A 25,071-nucleotide genomic window follows, 5' to 3' on the forward strand; every position below is an offset into this window, starting at 1 on the left:
GCGCAGCAGATTCTTATCATCTTTATTAATACTTTTTTCCAATACAGTAAATCCTCTCTACAGCGACGGGTTAGTTAAATCTGGTTTACATATTGCCCTCTTGTGTGAGAACTGTGGCCTCGACGCCACTGTGACAAAACCAGGTTGCGCTCAGACAGGGAAAGAGGGAAATGTGTTCAATTCTGATGTGACCGGGAAAAGGGGAGAACCAATAAAATCAAAAGAACAAACCACGGAGGGAACAGAACGAACCAACACAACCCAGGTGGGAAACCGAAGGCAAGCACGGCCAGACCACCTCAAATGGAACCACACGGCACCACTTGTACGAGAGAACAAGGGGAGCAAACCCAAAGGGACCGGACAACCCCATATATATAATATGTATAGGTATTTATATATATATCATCTGGAAGGACACGCTGAGAAAATGGGTGATGGCGGTGGTATCTACAGAAAAAAAGGTCTGCTTAGCATTTAGAGTCACACCGAGAAGGAAGCACACAGCAGAATGAATGGGGGAAATGGGGACACCGGCGTGTCGGCGTTACTGGGCACGGACCGAGGTGCCGGCCTTGGGGCCAGCAGCCCTCGAGCACCCGCTGGGAGCCCCGTGACCCCGTGATGGGGTGAGGGCCTGTGGGGAAAGTGCTTGAAGGGGGCTGCACGGGACCTGCTCCAGCCCAGATGGCTGCAGCAGCTGGATCCTCAATGGGGCTCTGCAGCTGCCCCGTCCCAGGGCCACCACGAGGCCCCGAGCACCCATCACCAGAGCTGGGCTCTCCTTCGGCCCGGGTACAGGAGGAGCTGGGTGGCCAGTGGCAGGGTGACACAATGATGTGGCTGTCTGTGCCACCTGGAGCCGGGTGGGGCCTTGCAGCCTGCGTGGGGCCAAGCCTTTGATGGCCCCCTCGCTGCAGAGGTGACACATGGGGGAACCGCCCCCCAGGTGTGGAATGTTCCCCGTGTGCCATGGGGTCACCTCGCAGAACCGGCAGGCTGAGGTGGGTGTGCCCCGCGGGGCAGGGGCTTCCTGGAGTGGGGTGTTCTCATCTTATTGCTAATGGCTCTGCTGCAGTGGCAGCCACAGGATGACGGGGTGGATCCTCACGGTGTCCCCAGACCCAGCAGCCTCTGAGCCCTGGTGGCCTCAGACCAGGGCCAGCTGTCAGGGACCGGGCGAGGCAAGGGGCACATGCTGCCCCCACCTGCATTTTTGGCGGCAGGCAGCCATTGTCCTTTTTGCAACAAAAACAGGGCCAAGGCAGCACTGTGCGTGGGATGTGGGCTGGGGATGCCCACGATCCCCTTCTGCCCTGACGGCTCAGGCTGAGACCTCCGCCCCTGCCCTGGGCAGCCCCCGGGGTGCATGGCAGGGAGGGGCACAGGCAGGCTGCGATTGCTCACGATGCCCAGCGTGCACCCGGGCTGCAGGTCCTGCCTGTGCCGGGGATCCCACGCAATGCCCAGGGAATGGCCACCAGGGACGTGAATGGGAGCTGCAGCCCCAGGATGGGCACTGGGAGCTCCCCAAAATGACCACACACAGCACCCCAGCCCTGGCTTCCTTCTGGCTTGGTCACCCTTGGGAGACCAACCTACCTCTCTGCATCCTGCCGTCCTGCCCACGTCCTGCTGTCCCGCCCATGTCCCACTGTCCTGCTCCATCCCACCCCTGCTCACCCATCCCGGCCATGTCCCCCCACCATCCTCCCTCCCACGCCAGGGCCAAGGCAGTGCTGGGGAGGGCGAGGACTGAGGCAGAGCCATGTGTGACCACTGGGATGAGCTGGGACTCTGAGCCTGGAGGCGACAAGGAGCAGCTCCTCTGGTGCCCAGCGAGGGAGGGAGGCCAACAGCAAAGAAGATGAATCAACCCCAGGGGAGCGAGAGCACTGGCAGAGGTCGTCCGCGGGGCGGGTGGGTGCTGGCGGGATGCTGACGGATGGGAGATGGCTCTGGAGGAAACGGTGGTGGCGGCCGTGGGCCTCAGCACGATACCTCCATGGTGTGGTTGATCTGCCCCATGGCCTCGCTGCTCTCCGAATGGGTACAGGCACGTGGTCGGGCGCCTTCCACCGAACTGGCGCTGGTGAGCGAGGCTGTGCGGGAGCGTGCCAGGCGAGTCATGCTGGCGGACGGCACTGCGCGGGCACAGAGAGAGGGTCTGGGTGCTCGGCCAGGAGGGGCCGGGCTGACACCACCTAATGCAAGCAAAGCTGCTGGCCTGGAGCTGGTCCCACTCCCCAAGGCAGGTGGCCCCAGGCACAAGCTTGCAGCATGCAGTGCCACAACATGAGCAGCTCCGTGCTGGCAGAGGATGCGGTGCCCCAGCCAATCCCCTGGGAGGTGAGGCAGTGGGAAGCCCCAGCCACTGTGCTCCAGGGGGGTGTGAGAGGGGACGGGAGCTCCCCGGCTCCCCAGGGTGAAGGTGGCACCTTCCTCCAGCCAGGATGCACAGAGGGCACAGCTCCCGTCCCGTGGAAGAGGGCACGGCGGGCATGCTGCCTGCACGGGGAGACTTGTCTGAATGCCATTGCTCAGCCCTCAGCCCCGGCTCAGGGTGAAGGCAGCCCAACGCTGTGGGCAAAGCAGAGCGGGACAGAAGGCGCTGCCTGGGAAAGGCCAGCCCCACGCCCAGGCTGCTCCCATAGGCGCCCCGACAGCCTCGGGGCTCAGCGCCAGGACGGCACCATGCAGCGGCGGGCACGGGCCGGGCAGCGCCGAGCGGTACCTGCGCCTCCACTCAGCCTCCGATCCTTCAGGTGGGCGACTGGCGGGGCGGGAGCAGGAGGAGGGCAGCAGGGCAGAGAGAGAACGTCAGCTACACCGGGGGCTGCACGGGGCCAGAGGTCTCCTCCTGGCCCATGCGCGTGCACGCAGATCTGCATGGGTGCACACGGACCTGCACACACGCACGCGTGCATACACACGTACCCAGCTCTCACACACAGAGCCTGCACGCCCCGCACCCCAAACACGCGGATGGGCACCCTGTACTCATACAGCACTACAGACACATCCGCAGCCCTCCGTCAGGATGGGCGCACGCATGTGCCAGGCTCGTCTGGGGCACACACGCATACGCACACGCACGCCCAGGCAGCCCCGTGCCCAGCCCTGGCACTCACTGTAGCCCATGCCTTGCAGGAAGTACTTGAAGGCTTCGGTCAGCTTGCCGGGCTGCAGGGAGAGAGCAGAAGGAGCTGAGGCACAGCCCCATGCCACCACCAGCACCCCCCACCCCGGGACTCCTGTGCCCACATTAGCCCATCCCTTGCCAGAAAGGGGCAGCACCAGTCTGTGTCTCAGGGTCCAGTATAACTCAGCCGATGGAGGGCACTCACCTGTGTGACCTGGGGCAGCCCACCAGAATCTGCCATCTGCAGAGAGAAGGTCCTGGTTAGTTTCGGGAGCACCTTTTCCCCCACCCCAACCCCTGGTGCCCGCTGGCAGGATGCTGCTGCCAGGCCACCCTGCTCGCTCCAGTCCCACATGAACATGGGGCAGGGAGACAGGGACAACCTGTAATGCTGAAGCACAGGGCAACAGGGCACTGCGCAGGCAGTGGGGGCCACCCTGCTACCCCCACCACCCACTTACCTTCAGAAAGGTGGTGTTTGTGGGATCCAGCTTGGAATTACACTCCACCTGTGGGTAAGAGGGACAAGAACTAGCACCCTGGGGTACCCCATGCCTGGCAGAAGCTGCCCACAGGAACCATCTTTGGTGCCAGCACCGCGCTGGCACATCCCACCCCAGGCAGCCACGTGTGCCCATGTACCTACAAGCACGGATGCCTGCAATCACTCACCACACCCTCCTCGGCGGGAGCGTTGTCTCCCACCACCAACATCACAGGACAACTGGAAATGAGAGGAGGAAGGGGCACAGTCAGGGCTCAGGCTGGGCTCCTTGCCCTGGGCTGTGCCTGTGCAGCTCTTACCGCAGCGTCTTGGCATTGGGCACAGTGCCGGGCCGGTTGATGTCTAGATCCCTGCGGCTGGAGGAGAAGAGACAGAGCCAGTGTGAGCATATAGGCAGGCACAGAGCTGGGGTATGCCCAGAGAATGGCTCTGTGGAGCCCTGGTGTCCCAGCACACTGTGATCCCCCAGCACACAGCTCCCTGCCGGCCTGCACTAGAGGGTGACAGCAGCACCCAGCGGAGCCAAGGTCCCCACAGCACCTCGGGGCCACCCACCACCTGGCGACAATGGTGGCATTGCTGGGTGCTGCTTACCTGTTGTACATGTTGAGGAAGAGCTGGAGGTTGAACTGGTTCACCACGCTGCCGATCTGCTGCCGGTAACTCTGCACCAGCTCCGTGTTGTTCACCAGCTCCTCCTGTACCAGCAGGGACAGAAATCAGGGCCGAGGCCGCCAGGCGCCCATGCCTTGCCCGCTGTCAGCAGAGCAGCAGGATGCAGGCATGAGTGGCACCCAGCACCGGGCAGGGCTGAGCCCCAGATCAGGCAGGAGGGACGCAGGCAGGGCTTTGCCAAGCCCATCCCCAGCACCACAGCACCCAGCACATGGGAGTAGGGCACAGCCAGGCTGGGCTGCTGTGGGGACAGGCGCAGGCAGAATGCAGGGCAGGCAGCCCTTACCTGGCTGAACAGGTGGGACAGGACTGTGTCCGGCAGTGTGCTGGTGAGGCCCGAGAGCTGTGGAGGGAGCACAGGGAGTTACCATCCCGACATGGCTGGCTCCTGCCCTGGCACCACAGGGTGGAATGGGATGGGGGCCCAAGCCCCAGGAAGCCACCAGAGCTTGGAGGCATTCGGGGTGCTGCCCACCTTGGCAGCTGCCCAATCAATCCAGCCTTTGCCGTTGGGATCGATGTTCATGAGGACCAGCCCTTCTACCAGGTCGGGGAAGATGAGCTGCACCAAGCAAGAGGAGGAATGTTCAGCATGAAGAGGCAACGCACCCACCAGCAACACTGCCCACTGTGTAGGCACCACGGCCAGGCCAGGGACATCCCGAGGAGTCCTGGGGCCCAGAGGGCCAACGTGGCCCTGTCCTGGCACAGCACTGCCATCCCATCCTCTCCTGCCCTCCAGGAGCCTTCACAGCAGCACAGTGTGCCTGGGGTGCCAGCTCTGGCTCCTGCCCACATGCTGGGCTGGCAGGAGGCATGGGCAACTCAGGGCCACTCCATCCAAGCCCCAGGCTCACCGCAAACTTGGCCAGCACGTAGGCTCCTGCCCCAACACCGATCCCGATCACATACTTGAACCTGGAAAGCAGAGAGGTACACATGAGGAAACAGTGGGAAACCCCAGGGCATCCCTTCAACAAGTCCTGCAGGATGGGGCACAAAATGACATACAGGGTGCTGGCTACCCGGGACAACTGCCCCAGCTCCAAACCCTCCCGCCCCTCTGCTCCCTGCACCAGCAGAGGAGAGGCTGACTCACCCAAAGTGCTGCACCACGCTGGGTAACATGGCAGCCAGCTGGTCCATGGATGGGTACTGGTACCTGCAGCAGAGGGGGCACAGGGACGTGGCTGTGGGGCCTGTGCGGAGCTCACAGACCTGCTCACCCACCAAGCACCGTACTGACCACCCCGGGCTCTGACACAGCTCAGAGGGACCTGCAAGCAGCTGGTTGCCCTGGCAGGGACAACCCAGTGGGCACGGCAAGTCCCCAGCACAGGCACCTACCCCTGTGGGAACTGCGAGGCTCCTGCCTGCTGGCCTGGCGCATCCACGTGACACACCACAAAGTGTTTTGTGATCTCCTGCATGTCTTCGTAGTTGAAGAAGGTGTTGAAGCAAAGCTTGTCTGTCAAAGGGAGGCAGTGATCAGAGACCAAACGCCCAGCACAGGGCCTGGTGGGTGAGGGGAGCATGGAGACAGGTCGTCCGCTGTCCTGCTGCCCCTTGGCCAGGAGCTGATGTGCCACCAAAGCCCCCCCCCACCCCTCCCTCTGGGTTTCTGGCCCCCACAGCAGAGACCATGGCCACTGTTAGCAAGGGCTGTGTGTCCCTAGCAGGAATGGAGTGCATGGGGATGGACACCCAGGACTGCAGGATGAGGCTGCAGGGTCTCGCAACAGCCACACTGCTCCCATCCAGCATGGCTCAGATTATTCCCATCCAGCCTGCACTGGCTTCAGAAAGGAGCAGGGTGGCTAAAATGGGCAAAGTAGCTCCTTCATCCCAGGCACTCACGGTTGAGGCCCACATCGTGGTACGTCAGGATGGCAGGGCGGTTCCCCTTGGGCGAGCCCCGGATGACCACGTGCAGCAGCCCATAGGGCGTCTCAATGTCGTGTTCCTGGGGGAAGAGGAGAGATGGGTGACATTTGTCCTGCCCCACGCACCCCTCCTGCCCCAGCAGCCCTCCCAGGAGTCGTGCATGTGTGTGGCCACAGGCCTCAGCATGGCCAGCATCCCAGAAATGCCTTCCCCATGGGAACCATCTGTGGGTAAGCAAGCACCTGCCAGGCAGCCCCATGGAGATGTCTCCTGGGGTACAGGGCATGCAGCCCCACAGCTTTGGGCAGAAATGAGACTCGAGCTCCAGGCAGCCCTGCGTCCAGGCCAGCAGCAGAGGGCAGGGCATTGCATATAAATGCTCCCAGCCTCCATCAGCTCCCCCCAGGGTGGAGTTTTCCCAAGCTGGATGCAGCTACTGAATATTTAATAGCAGCCTGTGGATGGTTCCTCTGCAGACTCTCCGTGACTTCTCATGGGATCCACATGCCAACTCCACCTTGGCCTTCACCATTGACACGAGCAGATTTCACCCACGTGGTAGGCTCAGAATCCCCAGACTTGGCAGCAGCAATGAGCAAAGTCTGTCCAAACACAGACCAACCTCTTCCCGAAGCACAGGAGGCTGCCCAGGAGCCAGCACCTGGTAAAGGTGCAGCCATGCCCCAGAAAGAGAGTATGATAAATACAGAGCATCCGGGATGGCACAGGGGAGCTAAAATGGGACAGGAAGACCACAGGAAGGGATGGAGAATTTGGGATGGGATGGGAAGATTTAGGATTGGATAGGTGTACAGGATGGGATGGGATGGGATTTAGGATGGAATAGGTGTATCATGGTATGGGACCACAGGATAGGATGAAGGGATAGAGGTTTCAGATGGAATGAGATGGGGTGGGATGGTTTAAGATGAAGTGAGAGAATTGGGGATGATTGAAGAGGGCTTGGGATGGGAATGATCACGGAATGGGGCAGGTGGAGAACAGGACAGGACTGAAGGTCTCAGAGGGCCAGAGACCATGACAGTTTTGGCGACAAGATGAGAGATAACAGTGTGACCCACTTGGCCTGGATTCATTTACGCCTGGGGCAAATAGGCAGGAGTCAGATCCCAAATATCACCCTGGGAAATGCCACATCCTGAGCTCAAAATGAGAGCTAAAATAACCACAGAACTCCATGGTCTGAAACAGCCATGCCCCATACAGGGACCAGGAATGCCTTGTGCCTCAGTTCCCCTGGCTGGAAGGGCAGTGCTTGCCAGGGAGAGGAAGGGAGTGAAGGCAGCTCCTTCCTAACCACCCTCTGACCCTCACGTCAGCCTTGCTAAGGAGGAGGGAGCAGGAAGAACCTCATTTCCAGGCATCGTTTCAGGACACAAGTGCCCTCCAGCCCCTACTCACTGCCACCAGAGCTTCTCCCCGTGAGGGGGTTCCAAGCCCGCTGTCCCAGGCCCACAAGGTCACACCGGTGTAGCTTCATCCTCATGCCCCAGCCCTGACAGCTGCAGACAAGCCCCACGGACGGGACGATGCAAGGGGAACGGCCCCTCCACAGCCACGTGGGCTCCCACAGGCCACGCGCCACCAAGGACTGTGAAGGACGCGGGCCTCGGGCAGGAAGAGCAGCCTGAGGACGGATGCTCCTTGCCGTGGTGCCTCCCTATGCCATGAGCTGCTGCCCCCAGGGGCTCACAGCACCAGAGGGCGGCTCAAGGGCTCCTCAGAGCTGATGCTGAGCTCCCCAAGGACACCCTGACCCAGCTCTCAGCCACAGCCATCGCTCCGCTCCCATGGCTCACGGCACCCATCCCTTCCCTCTCACCCACCTCCGCAGATTCCTCCACCATGACAGATGGGGAAACTGAGGCAGCAGAATGGCCTGGCCCAAGGTCACCGAGCAGGAGGGGTCCACACAGCCCAATCCTGGGCACAGGGCTCCCTCCTTCCCACCAACACGGCCCCCCTCACAGCCCTGACAGCTCACTCTGTGATCCCAGCCCCAAATCACAAACCCGAGCTGGTAGCTTCTTCCCTAGCGCTGTGACCTCCACCCAGCAGGCCACGCACATCCCTGCCTGCTGCGGCACTGCCGGGTGCCACAGCCCTGCCCTCTGCTGCAGATGCGTCCGCACTCACTCAGCGGAGAGGCTCGTGATGGAGGGGATGAAGCTAACAGGAGGGGGGTCACCGACAACCCGTGGCTGCAGCGAGGTGGCGTGGGGTCTGCAGCACCCATAGGTGCCTGGCAGAACCCAGATCTGTGCATGGCTCAGCATCCGCAGGGTTCCCACTCGCCTGTCGCAGCGCTCCCACCTGCCCACCCTCCACACCAGCCTGTTGCCATCACTGCAGAGGCTGCAAAACATCCCAGGGATCACTCCCAAATGGACAGTCCCTGGTCCTCCATCCCCTCCGCTCCCCCCCCCAGCCCTGGGTGGGGTGCAGCAGGGCCCCCTCTACCCGCAGTCATCCCAGCACAGCTGCAGCCACAGCTCAGCTCGTCCCGGTGCGGCAGCTCCGCCAGGCCCGAGGAGGACGTGCTCAAGGACAATGCGGCCCCGAATCCCGCGCCGCATCAGGGATGCGGTGGTGGCGTGGCTGCACGAAGGAAGGGCTCCCCAGCGGGAGCTGCGCCCACCCCACCACCTGCCCAGCGCACACCGAGCCCCGCTCGGTGCAGTGGTTCATCCTGAGCCAATGGGGCAGGAAGTGGGGCAAAACCTGCCGGGAAGGGTGGTACCTACCCCATCCCAGCACTCCGGCATGGTGAGGACCGTGCGGGCGAGGATGTGCGCTCAGGGAGGGCCGGGCACGGGGTCCCAGCGCAGGGCACGGCGCTGCAGCGGGCTGGGGTGAAGCAGAGCTCTGCGCTGGCTCAGCCCCTCGCCTCGATTTATAACGGAGCCCCAGCCCTGCGCTAAGCCCTCCCTCTCCCTTCCCCCTCAGCCGACGTGCAGCCCCAGCAGGTTTGGCCTCCATTGCAGGCGAGCGCTGCGATGCAGCCAGCACTCAGCCATTGGCTGCCACGCAAATTATTCATGCTCCAATTGGCCCCAAATACCCTTGTTTATGAAGAAAAACGCCTGGCGCCGCGCAGTACCCGCTCCATCTTCCCTCCTTCAGCGGATCAAACAGGCACAGGCACCCAGATGGGGCTATGCTGACACCCTCTGTGATACGCAGCATCCTCAAGGCAGAGCTCAGCACCCCTCACCTGCACCCAGATGTGCGCACACATGGCTCAGTGCAAACACGCAGAGTCATGCTCGAGCCTGCAGCCATCCAGGCTGGAGTCTGCGGCAATGCACACGCACAGTGAAGCACTCATGCACCCACGAACACACACAGCAGGTGATCTGGGTACGCACATGACCGCGCACATATATGCACGCAGAACCTTGTGCACATGCGTGGACACACATGAATGTTGCCCCAGTACGCCATCATCTCACCTGGGAGCACAGTCTGTGCCCAAGGTGGGAATGTGCACATCGGAAACAAGAAATACACACAGTGTGGCTGTTGCCACAGAGCAGGTTACGTGACATGCTGGCATGGACACAAATCCCCCCACCCCTGCCTGGCGCAGGATGCTAGCACAACCCTAATTTAGCCCAAACCTGGACATCGCCAGTGGCAGGTGAATAAGCCAGGAGGAACAGCCCAGCAGCCCTGGTTGGTCAGACCTCCTCCCTGGGCCATGCAGCAAGAGCATGCATGTCTCACCACCTGCCCACTGGTCTCACCCAGCAATGGTTTCTCACCACCATGGCCCTGTGCCATTCCCTGCACCTTCAACCCAACCCTACTGGCTGATAATCACGGATAGAAGCGGGCCTGCAGCACCCAGCACCTGCCTCGCCAGGCAGAATAGCCACCTTCCGTTGCTGGGCCAAGACAGCATCCAGTGGGGACACTCCTGCCTCACTGGCGCAGCACAGCCCTGTTGCCCTGCCTCACAGAGGCCTCTGGTGCCCACAAGCATCCCTGCCCCATCCCCACCCCAGCACTTCGCCACATCTTCCTCCACGCCCTGACACGCATCGCAGCAGTGGGCCAGTGTCTCTGAGCAAGTTCCCAGGCCTTGAGCACCTCCTGCCATCACCAGCATGCACGCAGCTTCCCCATGAATCCTCAGCTTCACCACCAGGTAGGGGAGGAACGGGTGGGAGAAAGGGCAGACGGACAGGCAGCAGGACAGCCTTCATCCTGCCTTGAACAAGCCAGGCTAGCTCAGAAACTTTGCTCTGCGCTGTTCTGTCCTGCAGGGAACTCCACCCCAACCCCCTAGAGATGCACCTCTGCTAGTGAACAACTACATGAGAGGGGGAAGCCCGGGTCCTAGGTGATTTCTGGCACAGGAGCAAAGCTGTTCACAGGTGTAGGTGCCATTTTGCCAGCTGAAGACATGTAAGCCTATGGCCCCAATGGGATTCATCCCAGGATACTGAAAGAGCTGGCTGATGTTATGGCGAGACTCCTCCCCAGTTATTCTTCAGTGGTCAGACAGGCACACACTGTGAGGGGTGAACCACTGGCTGCTAGGTCAGGCTCCAAGAGCTGTGGTAAGTGGGGTTCCATCAGTCTGCAGCCACGAGCAGCAAGCACAGCAGGCTTGCACCCAGCCAGCACTGCAAGAAGCACAGCGGGGCTGTGGTGAGGCCTGTACAGAGAGCACTGGCCCAAGGACACCTATCACAGGGATTTCAGGGGCTGTGACAGCTGCCATGCCATGGGCACATCTGTGGACGCCCACACAGGGCTCCAGCAGCACAGCATCAGCAACACCACCTCCTTCTCCCTCCTCACCCTTGCTTTGGTGACAACAGACTGTTCCTACTGGCTCTGCAAACCACACCACACCTCCCTGCATCCTGACTAAAGTCTTAGCTGTGCCCCTCCTCACACATGGGTGATGGAGGCTGAGTCCTAAAAGCCTGGGCACTGCGTCTGCCAAAACAGGGACCGAGGCTCCTGCCCCTCTGGCAGGGTGAGTGAAATCAGCTTTAGTTGCTCCCCAGAGGCACTGGGGGTTCACCATCAGAGCTGGAATGGCGCAGCCAGCACTGCCAAGCCTCAGGTCACCGATGTGCCCTGTGAAGCACCCTCCAGGGACTCAGGAGAGGACACGCTGTGCTCCAGCCTCCCTGCTGCTGGCAGAGGGACAGGCAACAAGCCGGCGACCAGCAGCCCAAATCCCAGTCCCTATGTACCGACACCCCATTTGCCATCGGGGGAGCATGGCACAGGCTGAGCCCAAGACAGAAGTGGGGGCTGAAACACGAGCTGGGACCAGGCACAAGCAGAGCCAGCAGGGACTCATGGCCACAGCCTCCTGCTGCCTGGCAGCCCCAGGGCCAGGCTGCTCCAGGAGAGCTGGGCAGGACAGGGGGCAGCGCCCTGCCTCCCAAAAAAAGAAAGACACTTTCACCCACCCTTATGTAACTGGGGAGCTGGCATCACCCAGGGAACCATTGCCATGGCAATGGCAGAGGGGCTGGAAAAACAGCTCGGCTTTTAGAAGAAAACACCAGTTCTAAAAAGGTTTTGTCCCCGGCCCGTCGCCAAGTGCCCACCAGCCACATCCGACGGCCAGCACCGAGTGCTGCAGCAGGCAGCAGGCCAGCATCCCCAGGGGCTCTCTGGGCAGACCCAGACCCACCGCTGTGGGCCCCTTCCCACAGCACAGGCACCGAGCAGCTGCCGCCTGCCCCAAGCTCTGGGGCAAGAGACAACTTCTCTTCCCCAACAGCCAGTCCTACCTTCCAGTCTGTGTCCGCAGCAGAGAGGAACACCTCCGAGTTCTCCTGGGGGATAAGAAGAGCCATTAGGGACTGAGGGCTGGAGCACACCAGTGTCCAGGTCCTGGCAGCCAACACATGGGGTCAGAGCCAGAGCTGTCCCCCAACTCACCAGCTCAGCATCCTGGCCCCGCAGCAGTGGCTTCTCCTCAGTGAAGCGCAGCTCATGCAGCCCCGCCATGGTCATCTCCTGCAGCAGCAGCCCTGTCCGAGGGGAGGGAGACATCAGTGCCCTGCTGGGTCCTGCCTCTGGTGTCCCTCAGCTCTCCCTGAGCCTTTTCACCCAGAAAGCCAAATCAGCTCCCATCCACTTGGCCAACAGGGCCCGGTGCGCTGGCTTGGCCAGGGGCTGCAGCAAACTTTGCTTTGAGGCCGAGGAATGGAACTGAGGGCTGGCAGCACCTGGAGGAGCTCAGCTCCTACCCAGCTCCAGTTCTCCCAGTTAAGGACTCAGGCAGACTGGGAGAGCAGCGTGTCTGTCAGTGCTGGTCACCCTGCAAGTACACAGCCCGAGGCGACTATGGTCCGATTTCCACTGCAGCTTCCAGCATTGGCCAGAGAGACGGGTCAATGTTTCAGCTGCGTGTAGGCTGTGGGCAGAAAGGGTGGGAGCAAGAGAGACCTCCCTGCAGAGCCAGACCAAGGTGTAACATTTCTCAGCCACGGTGGGAGGCAGAGGGATGCTCTGAGCAGCAGGAACAGCTCTGGCAGGGAGCAGAGAGACCACCCGAAGCTGGTATGGCAATGATGGGAGGAAGCCAAGCCCAGAGCCTTGACCCCCACAGCCCTCCCCTCACCTGCAGAGCAGGTGCTGGCCAGCTGGCAGCTCAGCTCCAGGGCTTGCAGGGATGGTCTTCACTGCAGCTGTGGGGCTGTGCGCTGCTGAGCCGGGCACCAAGACTTTGTACAGCCCAGTGCCAGCATTGCCAAAATATACCCCCAAATATCAGCCCAGCTCAGAAAGTAAAGGGGAGTGAGAGGCCGCACAGTCGCTGGCTGCACACAGGCAGTGACAGAGACAGGGGAATGGGGACAGGGACAGTGCAGGTTGCCCTGTGCATGCGCAGGGTGGGTGCCCAGCAGGTCCCACTGCCACCCGTTCCCCAGCACCAAGCCTCCAGCCATGTTCCTGCTGCTTCCTGCACAATCTCTCCATGGAGCCCAGTGAGGACGGGGGCTGTGCCAGCACCAAGCAGAAGCAGACCCCACTCCACCAGCAGCCTCAGTCAGGCTGGAGGTGCTGAAATGCAGAACTAGAGGAGCACCGCAGGGTATGCTCACCCCCTTCCCCAGCCACGCAGAACACAGAGCTGATTGTAAGCTTCCCTCCAGAGCTGTTTTCAGCTGAAAAACCAAGCGGGCTCTGCCACCTGGCTGCTCTCTGCAGAAACCACACTTTGCTCCGCTCTTTGGGAGCAGTCCAACAAACCAGAGAGGTTTCGAAGCAGAAGCGCCAGCGCAGAGCCTCCCAGAGTCCTGCAGCCCCAGTCCCACACTGGCTCCAGCCCTGTGCCCCATCTCAAGGGAGGGAGGGTTAAAAAGTGGGGGGAAATCGGCCTCACCGGGAGCCAGGTCTGGAAGAGAGCAGGAGAGTCGTGCACTGACCGCACCGACTGCTGCGTGGCCGCGGTCCTAGGGCGGCTGGGGACAGCACTTAGCGCACGGTCGGTGCCTTCGTTAATTAAAGCCTCTGGCTGATAATCAGAGGGAGGGAGGCTGAGTGATGAGGAGCAGCCCCGTGATCTCGGTGCGTGGCGGGGGGAACGCCGGCCCATGGGGGACAGGGCAGAACCCCGCACCAACCAGCATCCTCAGTGCAGAAGGACGGACATCGGGAGCGGTTCTGGGCTCGGGAGCGGGAGAGTTGCTAAGGGCTGGCCCTGGGGACCTCTGTGACAGGGAGCCCCATGGGTGCCACAGCCCCACAGCAGGATCACAGCCATACCGTGGCTTCCTGGGGATGTCCCAGTGGTGCCAGAGGGCAGCCCCAGGCTGTGATCCCAGCCAGCGGCAGTGTAGGGACCCTTCAAGTCCTGCCCAGCTCCAAGCTGCCCAGGATGTGATGCTGGGGAGATGCCAGCAGGGCTGGCAATGAGCGCTTTTCCCTCCAGCTCTTCCCAATACTCCCCAGCAGCATCCATCCCTGGGTGTTCCCACTCTGCCTTCCCCACGTGGTGCCACCACATCCCGGGCAGAGCTGGGACACGTCTTCTCCCTAATCCCAAACCGGTCCCAAAACAGAGCACGGCACCGTCCACCTGCACAGCCGAGCAGGAGCTGTGGGCCAGGAGCACAGTGCGCTGCTTCTCCCCTGAAGGCACTGCTGCCTAGGACACACTCTTCACACACCACCAGGGGCAATTTAAGCGAGCCCTTTCCATTTCCCTCTTTTCAATGGATCAGACACGTGCCCAGGAACCACCCACCCTGGGCTCTCACAGCATACCGGCATGAACCCTTGCAAACAGCCTTCCCCCTGCAACTTCCAGGGGTGAGCCGGGAAGAGGGATGCAGACGGCCGCTGCGGCTCTGCCCTGCGGGGCCCTGGCACCGCGTGTGGAGATGCAGATGGAGGCAGCCCCGCTGGCTCTGCCTTCCCTGGGAACCTGCAGCCCAGCGTTCGCTGCTTAAAGGAGAACCAGCGTATGACAAGGAAATGCATTACTGCTAACCGTTACACTTATCATCCCCGTGAGGCCGCAGGAAGGGTTTAACAGCGGTGACCAGAAGGCAGGGGACCCGCAGGGACCTCCCCGCTGCCCGCCGTGCGCTGCCCAGCGTGGCGGTGGCACTCCGGGGTGCTGGCACGGCTCCTCGGGGCGAAGGGAGCAGCGTGCGGCAGACGGGGGCGGGGGGCGAAACCAAAGGGACGGGGCTGCTGGAAAACCTCCCAGAGCACAGAGTGGGCCCCCTCCCACGCCGCCGGCGCAGGACAAACCCCCCAAAGCCGGGCCGAGGCTCACTGGGGAAGCTGGCAGCGGGGCTGCTGGCCCCGAGGGTGAAGCGAGGGTGATGCTCCGGCAGCCCCGCAGGAGGACCTCCGCAGCCCTCCTACCTCCCCAGCCCACCCGGGGCCACGAGAGCCCAGAGCCCGAGGGCACGGCCGGGGGCTGCGGCAGCCGGGAACGGAGCCACCGCGAAGCTCGGCCCCAGCCCGAGGGACGCGGCAGCGCGACCCGCGGCCCCGCCGTGCCCCCCGGGCTCGGGTACCTGTGAGCAGCTCGATCTTGTGCCGGAGAACCTTCATGCCGGGCCGGCGGCCCCGGCGCGGGGAGCGAGCGGAGCCGGAGCGGAGCGGAGCGAAGCGGAGAGGAGAGCGCAGGGCGGCGCAGGGGCGAGGCGGCACGGCCCCGGGGAGCGGATCCTCCCCTCGGCGGGGCCGGAGAGGAGGGACGGGGCCGCGGACGGGGCCGGGAGCGGGGCCGGGCGGACGATGGGAACAGGGGAGGGGGGAACGAAAGGGCGACTGTGGAGCTGCGGAGGGCGCTGTGCGAGAAAGGGAGCGGGGTGCAGGGATGGGAGATGTGGGAGACCTCCGGGTGCAGGGCTGTGCTCGAGGGGTACCCAGGAAAGGGGACGTGACGGCTGAGCAGTGTGGGGGTCCCCACGATGGTCAAGGGGCTCAGGAGGTCCTGCGATAAGGGAGACCTGGGCAACGGGTGTCCTCACAGCATGGCCAAGGAGTTGGGGGCAGGGAGTGGGGATGGTGATAGACATGGGGTCTGAGGGGTCACCAAGGAGATGACACGACGGCTGGGATGGAGATGGCCCTCATACACCTACAAGGAGCTGTGGGGTGGCGGGTGTTGACAGAGGGTCACCCACCACCCTTGCGACAGTGCCCAGCTCTGTGGAGGAGCCCAAAGGCTCCCAAGGCAGCAAGATATGAAGCAATGCCGTATTTGCACTGGGCACACCAGTCCTGCCACTGCTCCTTCCAGTGTATTTCTTCGGCATTGCTTTAATTCATTTTCCTACAGCTGGGGAGGCTCAGGTGGGAAGACTTGAGCATCCTGCAGGCTGCTCCTTGGGGCCAGGACTCCATCACTCACTGCTCCCTGATGGACTTCTTCAGCTTAGCTGAGGCCTAGGGTCTCCTAAACCACACAGGACGCTGCACGAGGGTTGGGATTTTGGTGCTGAGATCTGGGAGACAACCCCTGCCCTGGAGGTCCTGGGAACCAGCAGGATGAAGGCCTCAGCTGCCTCTGGAAGAGGAATTTTTAGGGGTTCCCAAAACCATCAGCTGGAGAGGGTAGATCCAGAGCCTTGCTAGCACACTCTCATGCAATGACCAAAGTTTTCTCCCAGTCTTAAACTCCAGGACTGCAGCGGGTGCGCTCACAGCACTCCTGTACAGCCCGGTCACAAGCGTGGCTCATCCTACAGCGGGGCTGGGGCACGTGTCTGTTCCATCCCCGGTACATCTGTTCTGACAGCTTGTCCCAGGCTTGTTGGATGGCAACCAGCTTCCAGCTGACTTCAGCCTCTCCTGTTGAGTCACCAATAGCTCTGCATGCCAGGCTGCGTCCACCTTGTCACCTCAGTGGGCTGTCGGGGAGCACGGGGGCTGTTCAGCCAGGAGCCGGCTCCTCGCCCCCTGGGCTCCTCCCTGCCTTCAGGGCTGCCTCTTACACCACAGCAAAGGGTTCTCTTGGAACTGGGCAGGGCTATGATGGGGCCAGATCCTCGTGATATTGTGCGAATGTAAACCTCTTCTAACTGCCAGGGATTCCTACAGGAATAAATGATCTCCCCACCAGGAATTTATCCTCTCTGCACAAAGTTCAACTTGACCAAATAACAGCTTTTAGACGCTACCTCGCCAAAGGAGCGTGGCCATATGGCTGGAATAATTGCACAATTAATCAGGTATGGAGAGAGCATAGGCTTTCCATGCGCTGAGCTGGAGGCAGCAGCGTAACCCTATGCAGGGGGCTTGGAACCTGCATGCACGTGGCGCGCTCTGCACCCTCAATTGCATGTTTAAAGGGAGTTTTACAGCATGGATTTTTCCACATTTCTCTCTGCAGGTCAATGTGGCATTTTCCACATGGCTTTCCATGCGCTTTTATCTCAGCCATGTGACAGTAAGGCAATCACAGCAAGGTCTGGCTGTGGAGGTGGCATCAGGGAGGTCACAGCCATGGACAAGGACTCTTGGAGGGTCAGGGATGCAGCGTGCAGACTTGTGCCGTTTCCTGATGTTTGCTCATTTCCTGGTTGGCACCAAGGAGCTGGGGAGCCCTTTGCCCAGAGATGTTGCTGCGGGTGATGATGCTGAAGCTGGGCTGCAGCTGTTTGAGAAACATCCCATCCTCAAACCAAAGGGTTGTGCCCCGTGGCAGAGCATGGGGCAGGTGGATGGGGAGCAGGGGGCTGGGGTGGCACAGCCCAGGCTGCCGTGGGGCAGATGTGACGGCTGCGCACAGTCCGGGCAGGGGATGGGCACGCTCAATGAGGCTTTATCGAGCAGGAATTAGGTGCTGCCCCCAGGCACATGCAGTCCGGTGATGATGTGCAGAGGAGTCAGAACTAAATTTAGCCCCAGTTGCGCATGAGTGTGATGTTTTTTATTGTCGCCCTTAAATCACAATGTTGTTCGGAGTGCGTGGCTGCTGGTCCTGCCTTGCTCTGCCCTGGATCTGTGACGGGCTATTTTGGTCAAGGTGTTCAAAAAGGGGAGAAACAAGGAGAACTAGCGATGGGTGAGATGTGTGAAAAGGGCCCGTTTCCTAAAACACTCTTGGAAACTGGCAATGCACAGGGCACCCAGATCTCTGGAACCCTTAGAAAGCTGCGGGCACACGCTCAGCCCACGGTCACACTCGGCCACGCTCCCCAAGCTCGTGGCAGTGCTGGCAGGCCTCCAGCCGTGGCCGCCTCCTGCCCTTGCAGCACAGGGCTCGCAGTAATTTTCCATCCTGGCTGCAAGCTCTGCCTCAGCCCAAGGGCCCCAACGAGTTGTTCTCACACATCTCTCTAATAGGGCCGGGCCCCATTCAAGTTTCTCTTTTCATTCACTCGCAGCCCCTCTGCTGTGGCAAAACAGAAGGATTTTGACCAAAAACCAGACCGACAACCAGCCCAGTGAGCTGCCAGACAGGATTCCCACAGGTCAGCTGCACCCAGTGGTGACGGCACCCAGGGCAAAGCCAGGAGCATGGAAGCCCTGGGGACTTTGCTGTCAGCTCAGTTCCGAGGCTGCAGGGGCTCAGTAGGACCAGGTGTTACCTCCATGTCTGCAGCAGGAGCTGTGTCCAACAGTCTCCATCTCAAGGCCTCGGACTGCCTCTAGAAACACCAGAACCTTGTTCAGGATGGGCAGAAACCACAGCCCTTGCCTGTCTCGCCTGGGTTTGGCATGCACAGGGGCAGGTGCCACTTCCCAGGCAGGGAGGTAGCAGCCCCCGCTCAAAGCCAAGCCAGGCTTTAAATAAATACCTGTCAGCAAAGCAGAGCAGAGCTGTTCAGAAAGCAACTGTGTGCATACAGATGTGCTTAACAAGCTGATAGGCGTGAGACAGAGCAGACTGCAAGGTGTCTCCTTGGAGCCTAGAGACTGGCACGCTCTCATAGGCATTAATAAGTGTTTCCAATTGCACAGCGCTTACTACAACAGAGCAACAATGCCCACTTTAACCTTCCCCCAGAGAGTGGGATAATGCCATTCCCAAGGCTCCAGGGTGCTGTGATGGCTTAAGGTGGCGATGCGGTGGGAAGGTTTGATTGTTCCCCAAGATTCCATAGTTGCCTTATTGCCACTGGTGGTGTCTGGGGACACAGGGGCAGGCATGGGCAGGTAGTACCCTCTCTGCTGGCTGCTTGGGGGCATCACAGTTCTGGGCAGGGTCTGTTCTGCAGAAGGGCACTGCGCTCCTGCCGGCACCAGGGAGCATCACTAGCAAAGACCAAGGGGTGCTGAGGGCACCAGGTCTGGAAACACATATTGCTTTCCCAGGGGGATGCAGTGAGGCAGGGCAGCATGCAGAAGGGCTGCCAGCCCAGCTAGCCCTTGCCTGGGCAGGAGAGGGCACCCAGAGGGGTTCGGCCAGTCTCTGCACCCCCTGCTCCTTACTTGGCCTGAGAGCTTTCACAGAGCAGCCGCACACCCAGCTCCCCCTGCCGGCACCCCGCCAGCTCTGCCCCTGACCTTCTCCTTGACCTGCAGCTGATCGATGCCTCTCGCTCAGAGGGATCCATTGGTCCTAATGATTTCGTCCTGCTCCTCACTAATGAACTCTCATGTCGTGCTGCATTTGGGCCATGGACCCGGCAGATGCTGAGGAGGGAGGCAGAGGGACAGAACGTTAGTTTGGGAGCTTTTCAGCCAAAGCACACCACTGCATCCTCCTGATCCTCCACTGCACACCTCCCTCCCCACTCCTGCCCCTTTGAGCCCTGTTCTTTAGAGAAGCCAAGGTGAAGCCACCCGGTGCCATGGGACATCCCCCTGCAGGGTGCTGCATGGCATGACCAGCACCATTCCCAGAGCTGCTGCCCTGCTGTGCCCATGTCCTGGCCAGGCAGAAAGGGAGGCCTGGCACTGACCTTTGCTGGGAATCCAGTCACACGCACCCCATCAATAATGAACTGCATGATAACAAAATGAGCTGTCACAGCCAATTAACACGCTGGGCTTAATCAGCTTGTGAGTTTTCAGGGGGTAGGCGGGGGGCAGGCTCCAGCCAGAGGGGCCGGGTGAGGGGTCTGGCAGGTGGCAGCCACTCCTTGCTGGCTCCCTTGGCCAAAGGAGCCCGGCCAAGGGCCAGGACTGTGGGAGGGCAGAGCTGTGCACAGCAGCAAGCAGGAGGACGATGCAGTGATTTCCTTTTCTCTGTGTCATCCTGCCCTGCTGACTCAAAGCTCCGGGTGCAGAGAGCTTCCCTCTGATGCTGCTGGTGCAGATGTGGAGCATTCCCCTCTCTGCCTGTGTCAGCCAGGCAGCTACAGCTGTGTTTGTGCACCTGAGCCCAAACTGAATTGCAAAAATCACAGCTCAGGCTCCAGGCAGTGCTTGGTAAAATGATGGTAATATACCCAGACGGTCTGAGGCAAACCTGGAGCCTCTGCAATTCAAACAGGTATTAATGACTCCCCCAGAGTGTCTACAGTCCGGCTGTGGGCTTTGAAGACAAATGTCTGAGAGTTGTTTTGTTGGTGCCTTTATTTCTCTATCTGCTTCACTGTTTGTTCCCATCTGCATTGCTGCCAACCTTCCCATAGCCACAGGATTATGCCCTTGGGTGGTTATCACCCCACTCCCATTTTGCTCCAATGGACGAGAAGAAAAGCCATGCTGCATCTTCAGCGCTTGCCAATCTCTTGGTCTGAAGTCAGGGAAAACTTTGCCTATTTGTTCAGGCCAGACCTCCTGTTTGTGCATGCTTGCAAGCCATTTTTGTAGCAATTGTGCATCTGCTTTAACTAGCGAGCACCCAAGCGCCCTCGAAGGACCCCCAGAGCTGCTGGAGACAGGCACAGCCTTGTGAGCCACACCAGCTGTGAGCACAGGTTGGGCTTGTACAACGTCCATTTGCCTTTTACCACTTTTGTTGTTTTAATCACAGCATCACAGCCGAGATGGAACAGCATCGCCATGACTCTCAGGAGGCAACTCCTTCACCAAGCCCTGCTCAGCCCGGGTGCTGCCCACATCTCAGCAGCATACCAGCATCTAAAGGACAAGTGATTTCTTCCCTGCAACACAAGAGATTTCTGCCTTGCCACAAGGCAGGAAAACCTGGATAAAGTATGTTTCCTCTGACTGTAGGAGAACCCTGTGAAGAGCTGGAACCGTATGGCTTCAGAGAGCCTAACAAAAGGCAAAAGACCACAGTGTGTCCTGCCAATCAGATAGAAAGATTACGGAGGCTGGTGGCACTGCTTGGCAGTCCGCCATCAGAAATAACTCTTCAAAAATAGAAGCACGCTAATCTCAGGAACCTTCTAGTATTGTCAATCACATGAATGAAGTGTTTTGTAAACCGGAACAAATGCCTCGGCTTTTTGGGGGCTGTGCTACCCCTTGTAATTTTCCACCCAGCAGAGGAGTGGTCTGGCTGCTGCAGCACGCTGCTCTCATGCACAGTGCCATGGTGCAGCAGCAGGGTCGGCCTGGCTCCCAGGAAGCTTGGCACCTGTGCTGGGAATCTGACAGCCCTCGGTGCCAGGGAAGGGGATCCCAGGACTGATTTCCTCTATGAAGCAAAACCAGACAATGGAAAGTGCTTGGGGAAGGTAGGAGTTCATGGTCTTCTGCTTCCCCCTCAACATAGGCCTTCTCCCAACCTCCCTCTGGGCTGTTTTTCACTCCCTGCCTCCTCCTCCTCTCCTTTACCTCCTCACACATCTCCAAGTCTCTTCACATCAGGCTTTGGTCACAGAATAAGCATGCCACCGTGCACAGACTGGAACTAGCTACACCATCTGTTACACTCAAATACAACGGTAAATGGGAGGTCCCCTACAAACTGCCCTGCCTCCAGGTACGGCCTGCTCCACCTCCTGTCTCCTGCCCAAACGCACCCGAAGGACCGCTGAGCTTCCACCACTGGCCTCCTGTGAGGTTGGTTGCCTTCCCGTGCCCACTGCTCTCACAGCCAGGTGCTTCCAGGGCTGCTGTGCCTGGCAACTTCTTTACAGCAGCTTTTCTTGCTCCCTGGCAGCCAGCAGAGCTCCCTCCAACAAGCTGTAAGGCGAGGAGGTGGATGCAACTTCTCTTGTTCCCCCATCCCTGGTTGTCCCAGATTCATGGGGATATAGTACAGAAATGTAAACAGCCACAGAGCCCAGCTCCCTCCAGCACTGCAAGGGACACCAGGATGGCAGAGTCCACCCCCAGCAGATGGACTTTGGAGTCTGAACGGCATGTGCTGGTGGGGAAGGACGAGGCAGGCAGAAAACACACAACTGTCTGTCTGGTCTTTTCCCTTCTTGATCTCTGTGAACCACAGCTTTCAAATATGCACACACTCATCCTAACCCCACTTCTAAGGCTGCCTCAGGCTAAGAACGACGTAAGAAGCACTTTGTGAAAGAGAAGGCAGAAGCCAGGGCTCTCACTCCTGCTACCTGCTTCCCCTGGCCCTCCATTACGTCCCCCAGGCACTGACTGCTCCAGCACGAGGCCAGTCCTGCATCTGCTCGGGCACTACTCAGTACAGCTCCACTGGACTCAGATGGCACAGCCAAGTGTTTGTCCACCTCTTCCTCTGTGTGCAACTCTTGGCAGCTTTCTCTCACTCCCTTCCTTATGCAGCAATCAGCAATGCTTCATTTTCAGCACCTGTGCCAGCTACAACACGTACAGTCTCACCCGACTAGAGTTTTCACCCCGCAGGTGCAACAAGAAGTCTCTCAGCCATCTAGTTTGGTCTCAAAGGCACAAGAACATCAATAGGGTTCTCACCACCTTCGACACAAGCAGTTTTGGTAGGGCTCACACAAAAATAACACCTTCAGCTCGATTCCTCCTCTCCCGGTTGCTGACCAGCAGAGCACACACCAGCCCTCCCAGGCCATGGTCGTGCAGTCACAGCAGCAGGAGATGCAGCACACAGCAAGCCCACAGGTGGTCTGAGAACAGAGACACTTTCAGCTGCCCAGCTTCTTTCACAAGCAGGATCTGTCCGGCCCAGACTTGAATCCCTCTAGCCGGTCAGCATGAAACAAAGTGAAGCATGCTTTATCAACTGGAGAGCAGCTCCCAAAGCCAGACTTAGAAGCAAACCCATCAGAAATAAGTTTCAAATGTGTGTGGCCTTCCTTCATTCCCTATGCAGTGTGACACGATGAAACCACAGTAGCTGTTATCCTTCCATCGGTTTCTGTGTGAAGTCCCACTAACGATTCAGCTCAGCATTTAGTGCTCAGACTGCCGTCAGCTCTAGTAAAAGTACTTCTGAGTTGGCAGTATCAGGCAAATGGAGCAGAAATGCAGGCTCAGCTATCCACGCTTGGCCGCTCTCCGGCTGGGCCAACTGGCTGTTTGGGTGGGGGAGAAAGACGTAGAGTGAGAAAAGTGCTTCTCCATATTTAATCAGATATGTGGCAGTCCTGATGAAGCTTAGCAGCAAGGCTTTAATAGGATGGATCAAGGAAGCCAGCATGATTTCTGAGAAGGGGAATCTTTTAGCTCTGTCAAGCACTCATCAAGTAACCAGCTGAGCTCTGGTAGATGCAGCAGAGCTGCGAAGGCCTGGCAACGTATTTGCTGTAGCAAAGTACGTCGTTGCTTCCAACCTAGAGTACAAAATCATTTAATCATCATAAAAAGAAATTGAGGTACAGAACTGCTCTGAGCTGCCTGCTGCCAGGCAGAAGCAGTGCTAGACAGAGAGCTGGATTTTTAAACAAAACCTCAATCTCCTGAGCCGTGTGATGTGCTACCAGACAATGTGTTTTTATAAAAAGCACATCTGGGTACAGAAGCAGTTCTATGTAAAGAAAGCATACACCACTGTCCCTCTGCTGGATTACATCACACCTCTATTCAGCAGTTGGGTCAATTAACATTTTGAATGAAAGTTTTCTAACAGCCGGTCACCAAAAAATGGCTCGAAGATCACTGATTGTGCTAAATCACGGCCCGAAGCAGTGATTGAGCTCCTGGTGGGAAGGCAGGGCCAACCCAAGGGAGCTCAGGTGTATGCAATGTACCTGAGTGATGGAAGGGGTGGAGCCAGGAACCATCCCTTCCCAGACCTCATTTAAGGGCTGGCAGTGCAGGCAAAGGTATCTTGCTGGAGATCCCTGCCTACTGGAGGTATTCCAAGGGTAAGTGGATTCTTCTGTTTCTGTGTCCATGGCTGCCACATTTGAGCATATCCTCATCTGCCGCAGCATAGGACTTTGCTACTACACTGTCATTTCTGTGCATTCCATTGTGTTACAGTGATCAAAATGAGAAAGACTTGTGCTCTTTAACTCAGCTAGATACCATTGTTTCTCTGATACAAGTAGTATGTGGTTAAAGTATGCCAGTTCTCAAAATATTCTTCAGTGCTGCTGCTGGTCTGAGTGACTGTGCCTATAGCTGGCAGAGTGATCAACAGCTTCTGTCTGCTGACCAAAAATAAACCAAGGCCTGAGGATGAAATGAGATATCATTTATGGCAAAGGAAGTCAAGAGAGTGAAGTGAGCCTTTTGTGAAAAGACAGTTTAGAGGGGTAAAAGTTTGTGCATGGATGACTGCAAAGCTCTTCATGTTTAATTGGGCCTCAAACACCCACAGCTGCCTCACCTACTTGAAGGAGTACATGGAGCAAAGTAAGGAGCCTAGCGTGCTAGAAGTTCAAATGAAATTTAGGTGAGGAAAGCTTTCAGTTTCACTAACCATTCTGACAGCTCACTGCTGGGAAGTTCAAGCGATTCTGTCTTCTGCTGCATTGGTTTATGCACAGCTCCCTCATATCACACGCCACAGCCTGGCACTGGAACAGAGCACCCAGGGAGGCTGCCCAACAGAAGCAGCTTTTCAGGAGCTAGTCAGACAAATGCTGCCATGACCCATGCCACGGTCACACAGGACCAGCTCTCACCTTTGGGGAAGGATTGTACCAAGCCAGCCTGTGGGTTTCTTAGAAAACACATCGTTAGAACCCAAAGAAACATTCTTGTGTGAATACATAACTAACTAGCATCCTAAATTTCACTTTTTTGTAATGAGAAACATCATAGTGATTCTGTATATGTCTATGAACTGCTTCCTCATAAACATCAGTAGTCCTGTGGCTTAGAAGATGAGGGATGTGGGGAGCAATGACACTTAAAAAGTTCTTTTCATACCTCTTTGGTACAGTTCTGTAATGTTATTCTATCCATTGTGCCATTCTGTTAATACAGAAGTTCAAATTCCTTTGACACAGCTTGCTGCTGTGCAATCATAAAGGACAGTCTGTGTTCCTAAAAATTACAGAGCACTCTTTTGTCAGCTATCCTAAAGGCTTAACAGCAGCAGTGGGTGTCTGCAGTAGCAACAAAGTACTTCCAAATAGAATAAAGCGTTCCAGCCAGAAATTAAAAAAAAAAAAGCGAATAT

General features: G+C 58.7%; 1 protein-coding gene across 6 annotated transcripts; it reads right to left on the reverse strand.

Moving 5' to 3' along the window:
* NDRG4 (NDRG family member 4) lies at window positions 6-19,315 on the reverse strand. Of its 6 annotated transcripts, none has more exons than XM_021408531.1 (17): window positions 19,182-19,315; window positions 12,141-12,232; window positions 11,990-12,034; window positions 6,180-6,285; window positions 5,670-5,790; window positions 5,422-5,484; window positions 5,180-5,240; window positions 4,798-4,884; window positions 4,609-4,665; window positions 4,242-4,345; window positions 3,947-4,003; window positions 3,815-3,866; window positions 3,604-3,651; window positions 3,348-3,383; window positions 3,132-3,183; window positions 2,735-2,773; window positions 6-2,144 (listed from the first exon to the last, which is right to left on the reverse strand). In XM_021408531.1, the coding sequence occupies exons 2-17, from the start codon at window positions 12,213-12,215 to the stop codon at window positions 1,990-1,992; spliced, it is 1,158 nt and encodes a 385-aa protein (XP_021264206.1). In that variant the 5' UTR covers window positions 12,216-12,232; window positions 19,182-19,315; the 3' UTR covers window positions 6-1,989. The 6 variants fall into 6 exon arrangements, with proteins under 6 accessions (XP_021264206.1, XP_021264204.1, XP_021264203.1 ...); XM_021408529.1 differs by lacking the exon at window positions 19,182-19,315 and adding an exon at window positions 15,239-15,393 and having other exon boundaries at window positions 11,990-12,031; XM_021408528.1 differs by lacking the exon at window positions 19,182-19,315 and adding an exon at window positions 15,239-15,275.

Source organism: Numida meleagris, chromosome 10 (assembly GCF_002078875.1).
Source record: "Numida meleagris isolate 19003 breed g44 Domestic line chromosome 10, NumMel1.0, whole genome shotgun sequence".
NCBI classification, from domain to species: Eukaryota; Metazoa; Chordata; class Aves; order Galliformes; family Numididae; genus Numida; species Numida meleagris.